The sequence below is a fragment of the Entelurus aequoreus genome, linkage group LG04 (assembly GCF_033978785.1).
Source record: "Entelurus aequoreus isolate RoL-2023_Sb linkage group LG04, RoL_Eaeq_v1.1, whole genome shotgun sequence".
Taxonomy (NCBI): Eukaryota; Metazoa; Chordata; class Actinopteri; order Syngnathiformes; family Syngnathidae; genus Entelurus; species Entelurus aequoreus.
Window position 1 is genome coordinate 83,121,381 of NC_084734.1, and position 15,772 is coordinate 83,137,152.

At 38.3% G+C, this 15,772-nt stretch overlaps 1 protein-coding gene across 1 annotated transcript in view; it reads left to right on the forward strand.

Moving 5' to 3' along the window:
- atp10b (ATPase phospholipid transporting 10B) overlaps window positions 1-15,772 on the forward strand; it is a 69,918-nt gene that overhangs the window by 687 nt on the left and 53,459 nt on the right. Inside the window, exon 2 of the mRNA XM_062045874.1 lies at window positions 12,397-12,601. Coding sequence (XP_061901858.1) covers window positions 12,397-12,601 — 205 coding nt within the window. The remainder of the gene's footprint in view (window positions 1-12,396; window positions 12,602-15,772) is intronic.

A 15,772-nucleotide genomic window follows, 5' to 3' on the forward strand; every position in this document is an offset into this window, starting at 1 on the left:
AAGCCTCAACCGGGGTGTTGTGTCAGCTGAGACACTAAGGTTAGCGAGTATCTATTTTTGAATCACTGGCGTAAAGTGAATCATTTACAACGTCCCGGCCCTTTCGGTGGTGGGATTTTGGAGTTGACTTCTGCAAGGCTCCTCAGTCGTAACTAGGGATGTCCGATGATATCGGACTGACGATGCTTTAAAATGTAGTATCGGAAATTATCGGTATCGGTTTAAAAATGATCGGTATTGGTTTCAAAACAGACGCCGCTGTGTACACGGACGTTGGGAGAAGTACAGAGCGCCAATAAACCTTTAAAGGCCTACTGAAAGCCACTACTACCGACCACGCAGTCTGATAGTTTATATATCAATGATGAAATCTTAACATTGCAACACATGCCAATATGGCCGGGTTAACTTATAAAGTGACATTTTAAATTTCCCGCTAAACTTCCGGTTGAAAACGTCTATGTATAATGACGTATGAGCGTGACGTCAATCGTTGAAACGGAAGTATTCGGACCCCATTGAATCCAATACAAAAAAGCTCTGTTTTCATCGCAAAATTCCACAGTATTCTGGACATCTGTGTTGGTGAATCTTTTGCAATTTGTTTAATGAACAATGAAGACTGCAAAGAAGAAAGTTGTAGATGGGATCGGTGTATTAGCGGCTGGCTGCAGCAACACAACCAGGAGGACTTTGAGATGGATAGCAGACGCGCTAGCCGCCGACCTCACCTTGACTTCCTCCGTCTCCGGGCCGCCGACCGCATCGATGATCAGGTGAAGTCATTCGTCGCTCCGTCGATCACTGGAACGCACGGGTGTTGATGAGCAGATGAGGGCTGGCGTAGGTAGATAGCTAATGTTTTTAGCATAGCTCTGTGAGGTCCCGTTGCTAAGTTAGCTTCAATGGCGTCGTTAGCAACAGCATTGTTAAGCTTCGCCAGGCTGGAAAGCATTAACCGTGTATTTACAGGTACATGGTTTAATAGTATTGTTGATTTTCTGTCTATCCTTCCAGTCAGGGATTTATTTATTTTGTTTCTATATGCAGTTAAGCACGATGCTATCACGTTAGCTCCGTAGCTAAAGAGCTCCGCCGATGTATTGTCGTGGAGATAAAAGTCACTGTGAATGTCCATTTCGCGTTCTCGACTCTCATTTTCAAGAGGATATAGTATCCGAGGTGGTTCAAAATACAAATCCGTGATCCACAATAGAAAAAGGAGAGAGTGTGGAATCCAATGAGCCAGCTTGTACCTAAGTTACGGTCAGAGCGGAAAAAGATGCGTCCTGCACTGCACTCTAGTCCTTCACTCTCACGTTCCTCATCCACAAATCTTTCATCCTCGCTCAAATTAATGGGGTAATCGTCGCTTTCTCGGTCCGAATCGCTCTCGCTGCTGGTGTAAACAATGGGGAAATGTGAGGAGCTCTTCAACCTGTGACGTCACGCTACTTCCGGTACAGGCAAGGCTTTTTTTATCAGCGACCAAAAGTTGCGAACTTTATCGTCGATGTTCTCTACTAAATCCTCTCAGCAAAAATATGGCAATATCGCGAAATGATCAAGTATGACACATAGAATGGACCTGCTATCCCCGTTTAAATAAAAAAAAATAATTTCAGTAGGCCTTTAAGGCACTGCCTTTGCGCGCCGGCCCAATCACATAATATCTAGTGTGAGATAAGTGTAGACTGCAACATGATGGCAGTCACACATAAGAGATAAGTGTAGACTGCAATATGAGTCAAGTAAACAACACCAACATTTTATATGTTCCATTGAAAATATAGAACATTACACACGGTGCTCAAACTTCTATCAAAATGTTTTAGTACGACTTTGGTAAGCTATGAAGCCGCACCGCTTGATGGATTGTCGGCGCATTAAACATACGAGTATTATTATGGTGTGTATAAGGTCAGACATATCTGGTGTTTTCTGTCAAGACTTGGACTTCGGCGTGGTTTGTTTTCCCATGGTGCAAAGGATTTGGACCGGACATGGCGTGAAGGTAATGACATCTTTTATTTTAACACTATAACTACAAAAAAAAAGCAGCAAACAAAAGGCGCGCACAATGGCGGAGAACAAACTTGACTAATGAAACAAAAGACTAGCACAAAGGCAATTAACTATGAACATGAAACAAAAACACTAACTGTGGCATTAATAAACAAAACTCACCTGCGAGGACGGGAACAGGGCAGCATGGACTATGAAACAAGCAGCGTGAACTAAGCATGAAACCGTAAACATGGCATGAAGCAGAGTGATGTCGCCAGAAAAACAGCCTGGCAACTGGAAGCTTAAATAATAGTGACATGATTAGTGACAGCAGGTGCGTGACTCAAAATGTGAAAACGTGAGGATGTGAACCAGGTGAAACTAATGGTTGCTATGGTGACAAAACAAACAAGAGTGCACAAAGAGTCCAAAAACCAAACCGAACATGACTAAAACAAAAACATGATCAACAGACATGACATTTTATTTCGCAATATTATGCAAAAGATACTTTTCTTACCTTCTGGTACCTGCTGATCTGTATTTGTGATCTGCATAAGTCCTGAAAATTTCCGCGCGTCCGCCTTTGTAGTCGGTGCCGACCCATAGTCGATACGCTTCTTGTTTTTCTCTATCTTCTTGTTATGGAACATTCATCCTCCACTATTGCCATTTCTAATATAAAGTAGTGTAAAGTTCTTACTTATATCTTTTCAGTAAACTCGCCATGAAAGCGCTAAAACCTACTTGTGTTGTGAGTAGAGATGCCCAATAATATTGGACTGCCGATATTATCAGCCGATAAATGCTTTAAAATGTAATATCGGAAATTATCGGTATCGGTTTCAAAATTATCGGTTTCAAAAAGTACAATTTATGACTTTTTAAAACGCCGCTGTGTACACGGACGTAGGGAGAAGTACAGAGCGCCAATAAACCTTAAAGGCACTGCCTTTGCACGCCGGCCCAATCATGTAATATCTACGGCTTTTCACACACACAAGTGATTGATTGATTGATTGATTGAGACTTTTATTAGTAGGTTGCACAGTGAAGTACATATTCCGTACAATTGACCACTAAATGGTGACACCCGAATAAGTTTTTCAACTTGTTTAAGTCGGGGTCCACGTAAATTGATTCATGATACAGATATATACTATCAGATATATACTATCATCATAATACAGTCATCACACAAGATAATCACATTGATTTATTTACATTATTTACAATCCGGGGTGTGGAGGGGGGGTAGGATATGGACATCAAGTAGTGGACATAGAGAGAGATAGAGAGAGAGATAGAGAGAGAGAGAGAGAGAGAGAGAGAGAGAGAGAGAGAGAGAGAGAGAGAGAGAGAGAGAGAGAGATCAGAAGGCATAAGAAAAAGTATCTGCATTTGATTGTTTACATTTGATTATTAACAATCCGGGGACCAAGCATACTTGGTCAACAGCCATACAGGTCACACTGAGGGTGGCCGTATAAACAACTTTAACACAGTTACAAATATGCGCCACAGTGTGAACCCACACCAAACAAGAATGACAAACACATTTCGGGAGAACATCCGCACCACCAACATAAACACAACAGAACAAATACCCAGAACCCCTTGCAGCACTAACTCTTCCAGGACGCTACAATATACCCCCCCCCCCCCCCCCAACCTCCCAAATTCCAAGCTGCTGTTTTGAGGCATGTTAAAAAAAAATAATGCACTTTGTGACTTCAATAATAAATATGGCAGTGCCATGTTGGCATTTTTTTTCCATAACTTGAGTTGATTTATTTTGGAAAACCTTGTTACATTGTCTAATGCAGGGGTCGGCAACCCGCGGCTCTAGAGCCGCATGCGGCTCTTTAGCGCCGCCCTAGTGGCTCTCTGAAGCTTTTTCAAAAATGTATGAAAAATGGAAAAAGATGAGGGGAAAAAATATATATTTTTTGTTTTAATATGGTTACTGCAGGAGGACAAACATGACACAAACCTCCCTAATTGTTATAAAGCACACTGTTTGTATTAAACATGCTTCACTGATTCGAGTATTTGGCGAGCGCCGTTTTGTCCTACTAATTTTGGCGGTCCTTGAACTCACCTTAGTTTGTTTACAATGTATAACTTTCTCCGACTTTCTAGGACGTGTTTTATACCACTTCTTTTTCTGTCTCATTTTGTCCGCCAAACTTTTAACGTTGTGCGTGAATACACAAAGGTGAGTTTTGTTGATGTTATTGACTTGTGTGGAGTGCTAATCAGACATATTTGGTCACTGCATGACTGCAAGCTAATCGATACTAACATGCTATTTAGGCTAGCTATATGTACATATTGCATCATTATGCCTCATTTGTAGCTATATTTGAGCTCATTTAGTTTCCTTTAAGTCATCTTAATTCAATGTATATATCATAACACACTATCTGTTTGTAATATGGCTTCTAATTTGTTGCGGCTCCAGACAGATTTGTTTTTGTATTTTTGGTCCAATGTGGCTCTTTCAACATTTTGGGTTGCCGACCCCTGGTCTAATGCATCCAGCGGGGCATCACAACAAAATTAGGCATAATAATGTGTTAATTCCACGACTGTATATATCGGTATCGGTTGATATCGGTATCGGTAATTAAGAATTGGACAATATCGGAATATCGGATATCGGCAAAAAAGCCATTATCGGACATCTGTAGTCGTAACCTCTTAAAGGGGGTTTCCGTTCTGCCCGGCAGCTGCTTGCTGTCATAGGTTGCACAAAAACTAGTCCGCAGGGATGATAGGAGGACACGTTTATGCGTAAATCCAGGTGGCCCCGAATACAGATTCAATACAAGCCACTCGTCGCAGCAGCCGCCTCGGTCTCCAGGCAGAGATAAGCAGCTCTTGTGTGTCTCTCTCTCTTTGCTCATACGTGCCACGCTTTTATTACGGACACGATCGGTTTAAAGTCAACGCAATCAAACGCATGTCTGGTCTCCAAACGTCGAGCACACAAAAGTGCTCCGACGAGCCTTATCATCAGGGCCATCTTATCTATTTGATCTCGACTTCACGCTCTTGTCAATCCTCCTGGGCTCAAGACAAGTGTGCCAAACATGAAACTTTTGCTATTCTTCAAGGCCAACGCGTCGGCAGCAGTTCATCTGAGGCCGATCAGCTGTTTGTTTGTTTGTTTTTTACCGACAGAAAGCTTAACTTGTCAAAAATAGCAAATGTTCTGAAAACAACATTATGAATTATTGACCTATCCAAGGCTCCGATTACTTCACATCAAAAAATGTTGGTGTAGGATTTTGCATATTTTGTGTGTTTGCCCTTAAAAACATAGTTTTGTTTGGCAAAAAAGGGCGGAAAACAAGCAAACAAAAAAACAACATAAAAAAACCTCAAACATTTTGAAAAGGGGGATAGATTTGAAGTTGATGTAGACTCCAGGGGCCGTACTTATCAAGCTTCTCAGAATTACTCCTAAGAAGTCTGCTAAGAGTTGACTTAAGAGTAAATAAATTCTTCGCTGAAAGCTGCACTTAAAAGTTAGTTATCAAGCGTCTTACTCACACTTTCAGCGAAGTGTAGGACTGAATCTTAAGTGTCACACTCAGAGCTGAATTACGACATTACTATGTGCCGTAAACGGAATTTTAGGTGACGTCATTTCTGTGTCCATAGAAATGACCAATCACGGAAGGGAATCCCTTGTCTAAGAATAAAGAAATATCTTGGAAATATTTAATTGGACAATGGGAGTGTATATTTTGACAATAAACTACAAAATAATACAAAACAAACTAGTCCCCGCCGGCACTCACGCTACCGCTCCCTCTCTTCTCTTCTCTCGCCCACACACTCACTGACGTCACTCACCTCACGGCCACACACATACGCTACTGTCATAACATTTTCTTTCCAATTCATCAATTAGGCAACTAATTTGAAACTGGTGTGGGTGGCTCTATATATACTAGCCCACTGCAGCCACATGCAGAAATCAACATGGAATCGAAAAGTATTAAATCTGTGACAAAAATAATACCCGCTCTGTCTAAACGATACCGTTTGATCAGCTGCTCGTCATCAAACAAATCCAGGACATCGTTCCGCTCCCTGAATGTTCGCGCACGTCTCTCTCGCCTCAGTGCCATCCCCTGCTGGAAACTCCTAACCACTTAAGACACCTCTGAAGGTCTCTTAAATATCGTGGAGAGTAGGAGTGATTCTTAGACTTAAGAACGTTGATAAAAAGCTTTTATTCTTAAGTTTGAGAGTAGGACTAAATTTCGCAAATTCTCAGGACTTAAGTGTAAAATGGCACTCTAAGAAGCTTGATAAGTACGGCCCCTGAGATTTAAGCGTTAAATATAAAATGTATGTATGTCCTGGCACACCATTATCATCATTTCATGACCTAAGCAAAACACTTTTTACACTTTTATACTGAAATAAATACACCTACAACTTCTTCAATAAAAACATAGAAAAAACTACCAGCAGTGGTAAAGTTTAGATCCATGAAGGAAAGAAGAAAGTGAATGAATGTTTATAACTGAATACATTTACATATGTATACACATTTGTTTTCTTTTGTATTATCTTTTTTAATGAATTAAGTAACGTTTATGACAACCTTTTTACAAAACACAATATAGAATGTGAGATGTAACAGGATAATGCATACATTTGTCATTTGTTTTCAAAACAACGCTTACAAAAAAGTGGTACCCCCAAAAATTTACTGTGGGACCCCATTTTTATGACTTGATGGGGTCCCTGGCACCCCATTTTGAAAATTCCTAGCGCCAACACCGCTGTCAACAGAGGAGAAAAAAATGCTTTTATTTAAATAAATATATTATTTATAAAGCAAGTTTGAGTATCATTGGTAAATTTTCACCTAGTCCCGGCCTTGGCACGCATATATGTGTCCTCTTTGGGATTTCAGAATATGGTCAGCCTATGCTACTATATGCTACATCAGGGGTGGGCAATTAATTTTTACCGGGGGCTGCATGAGCAACCCGAGCACTGCTGGAGGGCCATATCGACAATATTTCAATTAAATTTTGCTCAATATTATTTTTGATGTATACTGTAAGATGAATAATAATAATTAATAATAAAAATAATACTTTCATTTAACCTAACTTAACTTTATACCAAAAGCACTGCTTTGGAAATCATTTGTACCCCTTTCAGAGATCACATTTAGTTCCCCTTAAACATCCTCATGTTGCACAATGAAATGTAAGCATAGGATGAAGTGTACATTCCTGTAACTTTCTCTAGTAACAGCATTCCATGATTAATATCTATAAATTAACATTAATAATAAATGACAGTAAAATAAGCACACGTATGACTGAGGAGTCATAGTGTAACTTTGTTTGGTCTTTGAGTTGTCCCGACTTTTTGTGTGGCCATAAACGCACCAGTGGTTTAGTGGTGTGCGTGTTGGTGACAGATGACAAGTTGGTTTTGGCCTGGTTTGTACGGCAGAAAATGACTAGTTTTTCGAGATAGAAGTGTTTTACTCATGTTTTTGGTGTGGTTATGGCCAAATATAAACAGTTTTGCTCAATAAACAGATCGATATAATTCCTGGCCTCGAAGCATCTCGATAGACGTTACAATAATTGAACGGTGTTCAATTGAACGGTGTTGACGAACACCGTTAGGGCCGCTTGTTGTCACTGTCACTCAAAGTTGCATTGCAAAATTACACAGAATAAATGTCTTTATTTTGTTTAGAATTCAGATTTTTGATTTCAGTATCAGAATCAGAATCAGCTTTATTGTCATTACGCAGGGTAACGAGATTGAGGATTTGGTGCGCGGCATATATTTACTGTGCGCAGAGGACGCTTGAGGAGTGCGCAATTGCGCAGGCGCGCACCTTAGAGGGAACGTTGCTTGGCAGTCCATGTCTTGTTGAAAACACGCCATTCCTCATCAACTTTTCTCTTTTTAGCATCTCGGGTGTTAACCGTGCATCACTTGTCGCTGTGCACCTTCACTCACAGGTTACACACGGACATACGCCCATAAATAACACTTTTCAAAATAAAAGCAGCACAGTTGTATTGCGCGCACGACAGATGTTTTTTCAACTTTATTTTGTCATTTGTGATTGCCGCTGTTCACATTCACTCACAATCATGCATACGTCCACACGGAAGTAATACAAATAACGCTTTTCAAAAGAAAAGCAGCACCGTTGTATTGCACACTCGACATATATACTTTTTTAAATGTATTTTGTAATTTATGATTGGCCTCACGCGGGCCGGACAGGGACGCACAAAGGGCCGGATGTGGCCCGCGGGCCGCAGAATGCCCAGGTCTGTGCTACATGCTTAAGCGCATGCCTTATCCTTATAAAGATGGCTTATAGGCATTAGCATTCCTTCAGCAAAAACAGACTCAAAATAAATGGAAATTAATCTAATAAACAGGATGGATAATTTCTATTAGCATTTAGTTAGCTAGCTTGGGTCAAACCTTGAGAACTAATACTGTACGACATAACAGAGGGCCACTGAAGACACAAAGATCTTGTGTTGAGTGTGTGATAATTACTTTTGCTAAAGTATGTTGACTCATTCCTGCCATTATCACGCTAAGTTGTCATGAGTGCTTATGTACGCATGCTGTGCCCAAAAGTAAGTATGTTTAGAATTGGGCATCATTTGAATCTGGACTATTCAGGATACTATCCTCGTTTTGAATCCGGTTCCCAGTGATTCTTGATTCTTTGAAGAGACAGGATCCAAAAATGTACTATTTTCACAGGGCTATTCTCATGCAGTATATAAATGTCAGTCATTTGAACTTGAATATAGATGTTATTAAGTTTCTTTCCAATATAGTTTTCACTATCTTTTGGAAAACTTCATAAAAAAAATTGTTACTGTACATACATTCTATTGTTTACGTGTTTGAGATACGGGTGTTACGATCAGGGTTTTATTCTGCCGATCATTCATGATAAAAATACCAATACCAATCACCTGTATCAACTGTTATTTTTGTATTCATTTATGGTTTAACAAGATCAACACCCTGTTATTTTATTGCATACATTTTGGTCAAAACAAAGTCAATTGTACAAAAAAAAATCTGTTACTTATCGAAATATTTTAATTTTTTTACCCTCATAGTCCTTTTTTATCCATGACCTTATTTTGTCCCTGAGTTTGTAAACATGAACAAAACCAACAAAAAAGAAAGATTTTGGGAGAATAAAAATATCGAGCCAATCATTTTAGTATATGAAGTAAACTGATACTACCGTTGGTATCAACACCACCCATTTATGGTAGCAACAGAGGAGCCCAACAGTTGTGGTATTATCCTCTTAAAGGCCCACTGAAATGAATTTTTTTTTATTTAAACGGGGATAGCAGATCCATTCTATGTGTCATACTTGATCATTTTGCGATATTGCCATATTTTTGCTGAAAGGATTTAGTATAGAACAACGACGATAAAGTTCGCAACTTTTGGTCGCTGATAAAAAAATAAGCCTTGCCTATACCGGAAGTAGCGTGACGTCACAGGAGGAAGGATTCCTCACAATACCCCGTTGTTTACAATGGAGCGAGAGAGATTCGGACCGAGAAAGCGACGATTACCCCATTAATTTGAGCGAGGATGAAAGATTTGTGGATGAGGAATGTTAGAGTGAAGGACTACAGAGGCAGTGCAGGGTATATCTTTTTTTCGCTCTGACCGTAACTTAGGTACAAGCTGGCTCATTGGATTCCACACTCTCCTTTTTCTATTGTGGATCACGGATTTGTATTTCAAACCACCTCGGATACTATATCCTCTTGAAAATGAGAGTCGAGAACGCGAAATGGACATTCACAGTGACTTTTATCCACGAAAATACATCGGTGAAGCTCTTTAGCTACGGAGGTAACGTGATAGCATCAGGCTCAAATGCAGATAGAAACAAAATTTAAAAAAAACCCTGACTGGAAGGATAGACAGAAGATCAACAATACTATTAAACCATGAACATGTAAATACACGGTTAATAATTTCCAGCTTGGCGAAGCTTAACAATGCTGTGTTGCTAACGACGCCATTGAAGCTAACTTAGCTACGGAGCGGCGGCAAGCGTTGTAGCTTTCGACGACACCCCGGCCGCCATCAGAGTCGGCAAGAAACATATATTTCCCCAAAGTTACGTACGTGACATGCACGTAGCGACACGCACGTACGGGCAAGCGATCAAATGTTTGGAAGCCAAAGCTGTACTCACGGTAGTGCGTCTGCTATCCTGCTCAAACACAACACAACCTCCTGGTTGTGATGCTGTAGTCCGCCGCTAATACATCGATCGCACCTACAACTGGATAGCAGACGCGCTACCCGCAGAAATCACCTTAATTTCTTCCGTCTCGCCGACCGCATCTGTGATCGGGTGAAGTCCTTCGTCGCACCGTCGATCGCTGGAACGCAGGTGAGCACGGGTGTTGATGAGCAGATGAGGGCTGGCTGGCGTAGGTAGATAGCTAATGTTTTTAGCATAGCTCTGTGAGGTCCAGTTGTTAAGTTAGCTTCAATGGCGTCGTTAGCAACAGCATTGTTAAGCTTCGCCAGGCTGGAAAGCATTAACCGTGTATTTACATGTCCATGGTTTGATAGTATTGTTGATTTTCTGTCTATCCTTCCAGTCAGGGATTTATTTATTTTGTTTCTATATGCATTTAAGCACGATGCTATCACGTTAGCTCCGTAGCTAAAGTGTTTCGTCGATGTATTGTCGTGGAGATAAAAGTCACTGTGAATGTCCATTTCGCGTTCTCGACTCTCATTTTCAAGAGGATATAGTATCCGAGGTGGTTTAAAATACTAATCCGTGATCCACAATAGAAAAAGGAGAAAGTGTGGAATCCAATGAGCTCTTGTACCTAAGTTACGGTCAGAGCGAAAAAAGATACGTCCTGCACTGCACTCTAGTCCTTCACTCTTACGTTCCTCATCCACGAATCTTTCATCCTCGCTCAAATTAATGGGGTAATCGTCACTTTCTCGGTCCGAATCTCTCTCGCTGCTGGTGTAAACAATAAGAAAATATGAGCAGTCCTTCCTCCGGTGTCGTCACGCTACTTCCGGTAGGGGCAAGGCTTTTTTTTTATCAGAGACCAAAAGTTGCGAACTTTATCGTCGTTGTTCTATACCGGGGGTCGGCAACCCGCGGCTCTAGAGCCGCATGCGGCTCTTTAGCGCCGCCCTAGTGGCTCTCTGGAGATTTTTCAAAAATGTATGAAGAATGGAAAAAGATGAGGGGGAAAAAATCAATTTTTTTGTTTTAGTATGGATTCTGTACGAGGACAAACATGACACAAACCTCCCTAACTGTTATAAATCACACTGTTTATATTAAACATGCTTCACTGATGCGAGTATTTGGCGAGCGCCGTTTTGTCCTACTAATTTTGGCGGTCCTTGAACTCACCGTATAGTTTGTTTACATGTATAACTTTCTCCGACTTTCTAGGACGTGTTTTATGCCACTTCTTTTTCTGTCTCATTTTGTCCACCACACTTTTAACGTTGTGCATGAGTGCACAAAAGTGAGTTTTGTTGATGTTATTGACTTGTGTGGAGTGCTAATCAGACATATTTGGTCACTGCATGACTGCAAGCTAATCGATGCTAACATGCTATTTAGGCTAGCGATATGTACATATTGCATCATTATGCCTCATTTGTAGGTATATTTGAGCTCATTTAGTTTCCTTTAAGTCCTCTTAATTAAATGTATATCTCATGACACATGTAATATGGCTTTTAATTTTTTGCGGCTCCAGACAGATTTGTTTTTGTATTTTTGGTCCAATATGGCTCTTTCAACATTTTGGGTTGCCGACCCCTGTTCTATACTAAGTCCTTTCAGCAAAAATGTGGCAATATAGCGAAATGATCAAGTATGACACATAGAATGGATCTGCTATCCCCGTTTAAATAAAAAAAAATGTCATTTCAGTAGGCCTTTAATCCTTCTTGAGGTCTCAGGACATGCGCTGAGGTCATGAATGTTATGAAAAAGACACTACCGGTTTGAGTAAGACTATATCGTGTTATGAAAAATGTGACAATGCACACATTTGACGACATATTATGTGCGCAGCTTAGCACAACAGGCTAAAAATACTTAGTCATTGTGGTAAAAGGTGTGGTGTGTTGAAAGGAAGCCAGCCAATCAGGTCGTACATGATGGGCAACATACCTGCAGACAGTTGTTTGCCAGCACTGCAAGTACACCTACACTTAGATACTTCTACACCTAATAATAACAAAGTGGTTACATGGAAAACTATGCTTTGTAGCTTTCAAGTGTATGACTCCTGCAAAAACCAAAAATGTTGCTCGGAATTTCAGGAAAGACAAGCAGTTTATGGAGCGACGTTGGAAAGACGTGCGAGTGGGTGATTTCTTGAAGGTGCTCTGCAACGAGATCGTCCCTGCAGACCTTCTGCTCCTGTACACTTCAGACGCCAACAGCGTGTGTCACATAGAGACAGCCAATCTGGATGGAGAGATCAACCTTAAGGAGAGGAGGGCCGTGGCTGGGGTCTGCATCACGGTAAGGACTAATGATTAGAGTCTTTCAGGACAAGCGGTAGGAAATGGATGGATTAACACAAAGCGAGCTGACGTGCTTTTCTAACTGAACACAGCCACATTTATGAGCAACTCTGACAATTTGGATTTAGACTGTACCAGTTGGGTGACATACCTGAGACGCATACGGTATGTTGCCTTGCTGGGCGTTTGATCTACCGGTAATAATCATGAGCAAAGTCGTTTTCGCAGTTATGTTTGGACCCCGAGGCCCGCTTCTAATAGTCTAATAGCTATTATAACCCACATTTTTTAATGCATTTTTTAGTAGATTTTTTTTAAACTAAAATGAGAAAAAAATATGCTAAGTTGCAATAATTTCACTTCAAAATGTAGTGTTTATTACTGTAAATGGAAAAACAGTACTGCTGTTTTTATGGTAAAAAAAAAAAAATTTAACTGTAAAATTTACATAATTTTTTTTACTGTAAATTTAAAAAAATGCAATTTTACAGTAAAGTTTTGGCACCTGAGCTGCCAGTTTTTTTTTGTTTTTTTTATTGCAAATTAACAACTGTAGATTTTTTGGGGTATTACTGTAAATGCCAAAACGGCACCCGAGTTTATTACAGTAAAAAAAAGTACTGTTTTTTTCATTCAGAGAAAAATGCTGTAAAAACCACAGTAAATTTGACTATTTTACCATAAATCTATTGCTACTTTTACATTGCACAATTTGATATGTTTGGACCCCGAGGGCCGCTTCTAATTGTCTAATAGCTATTATAACCCACATTTTTTAATGCATTTTTTAGTAGATTTTTTTTTTAACTAAAATGTTAAAAAAATATGCTAAGTTGCAATAATTTCACCTCAAAATGTAGTGTTTTTACTGTAAATGGAAAAACAGTACTGCTGTTTTTATGGTAAAAAAAAAAAAAAAAGGCAGCTCAGTTGCCGGAATTTGACTGTAAAATTTACATTAGTTTTTTTACTGTAAATAAATAAAAAAATGCAATTTTACAGTAAAGTTTTGGCACCTGAGCTGCCAGGTTTTTTTTTTTTGGTTTTTTTATTGCAAATCAACAACTGTAGATTTTTTGGGGTATTACTGTAAATGCCAAAACGGCACCCGAGTTTATTACAGTAAAAAAAAGTACTGTTTTTTTCATTCAGAGAAAAATGCTGTAAAAACCACAGTAAATTTGACTATTTTACCATAAATCTATTACTACTTTTACATTGCACAATTTCATATGTTTGGACCCCGAGGGCCGCTTCTAATAGTCTAATAGCTATTATAACCCACATTTTTTAATGCATTTTTAGTAGATTTTTTTTTTTAACTAAAATGTAAAAAAAATATGCCTAGTTGCAATAATTTCACCTCAAAATGTAGTGTTTTTACTGTAAATGGAAAAACAGTACTGCTGTTTTTATGGTAAAAAAAAAAAAAAAAAGGCAGCTCAGTTGCCGGAATTTGACTGTAAAATTTACATTAGTTTTTTTACTGTAAATAAATAAAAAAATGCAATTTTACAGTAAAGTTTTGGCACCTGAGCTGCCAGGTTTTTTTTTTTTGGTTTTTTTATTGCAAATCAACAACTGTAGATTTTTTGGGGTATTACTGTAAATGCCAAAACGGCACCCGAGTTTATTACAGTAAAAAAAAGTACTGTTTTTTTCATTCAGAGAAAAATGCTGTAAAAACCACAGTAAATTTGACTATTTTACCATAAATCTATTACTACTTTTACATTGCACAATTTGATATGTTTGGACCCCGAGGGCCGCTTCTAATAGTCTAATAGCAATTATAACCCACATTTTTTAATGCATTTTTTAGTAGATTTTTTTTTTAAACTAAAATGTAAAAAAAATATGCTAAGTTGCAATAATTTCACCTCAAAATGCAGTGTTTATTACTGTAAATGGAAAAACAGTACTGCTGTTTTTATGGTAAAAAAAAAAAAAAAAAAAAGGCAGCTCAGTTGCCGGAATTTGACTGTAAAATTTACATTAGTTTTTTTACTGTAAATAAATAAAAAATGCAATTTTACAGTAAAGTTTTGGCACCTGAGCTGCCAGTTTTTTTTTTGTTTTTTTTATTGCAAATCAACAACTGTAGATTTTTGGGGGTATTACTGTAAATGCCAAAACGGCACCAAAGTTTATTACAGTAAAAAAAAGTACTGTTTTTTTCATTTGGAGGAAAAATGCTGTAAAAATCACAGTAAATTTGACAATTTTACCATAAATCTATTGCTACTTTTACATTGCACAATTTGATATGTTTGGACCCCGAGGGCCGCTTCTGATAGTCTAATAGCTATTATAACCCACATTTTTTAATGCATTTTTTAGTAGATTTTTTTTCTAACTAAAATGTAAAAAAAAATATGCTAAGTTGCAATAATTTCACCTCAAAATGTAGTGTTTATTACTGTAAATGGAAAAACAGTACTGCTGTTTTTATGGTAAAAAAAAAAAAAAAGGCAGCTCAGTTGCCGGAATTTGACTGTAAAATTTACATTAGTTTTTTTACTGTAAATAAATAAAAAATGCAATTTTACAGTAAAGTTTTGGCACCTGAGCTGCCAGTTTTTTTTGTTTTTTTTATTGCAAATCAACAACTGTAGATTTTTGGGGGTATTACTGTAAATGCCAAAACGGCACCAAAGTTTATTACAGTAAAAAAAAGTACTGTTTTTTTCATTTGGAGGAAAAATGCTGTAAAAATCACAGTAAATTTGACAATTTTACCATAAATCTATTGCTACTTTTACATTGCACAATTTGATATGTTTGGACCCAGAGGGCCGCTTCTAATAGTCTAATAGCAATTATAACCCACATTTTTTAATGCATTTTTTAGTAGATTTTTTTTTTAAAACTAAAATGTAAAAAAAATATGCTAAGTTGCAATAATTTCACCTCAAAATGCAGTGTTTATTACTGTAAATGGAAAAACAGTACTGCTGTTTTTATGGTAAAAAAAAAAAAAAAAAAAAAAAAAAGGCAGCTCAGTTGCCAGAATTTAACTCTAAATTTTACATTGTTTTTTTTTTACTGTAAATAAAAAAAACTGCAATTTTAGAGTAAAGTTTTGGCACCTGAGCTGCCCATTTTTTTTGTGTTTTTTTTTATTGCAAATCAACAACTGTAGATTTTTGGGGGTATTACTGTAAATGCC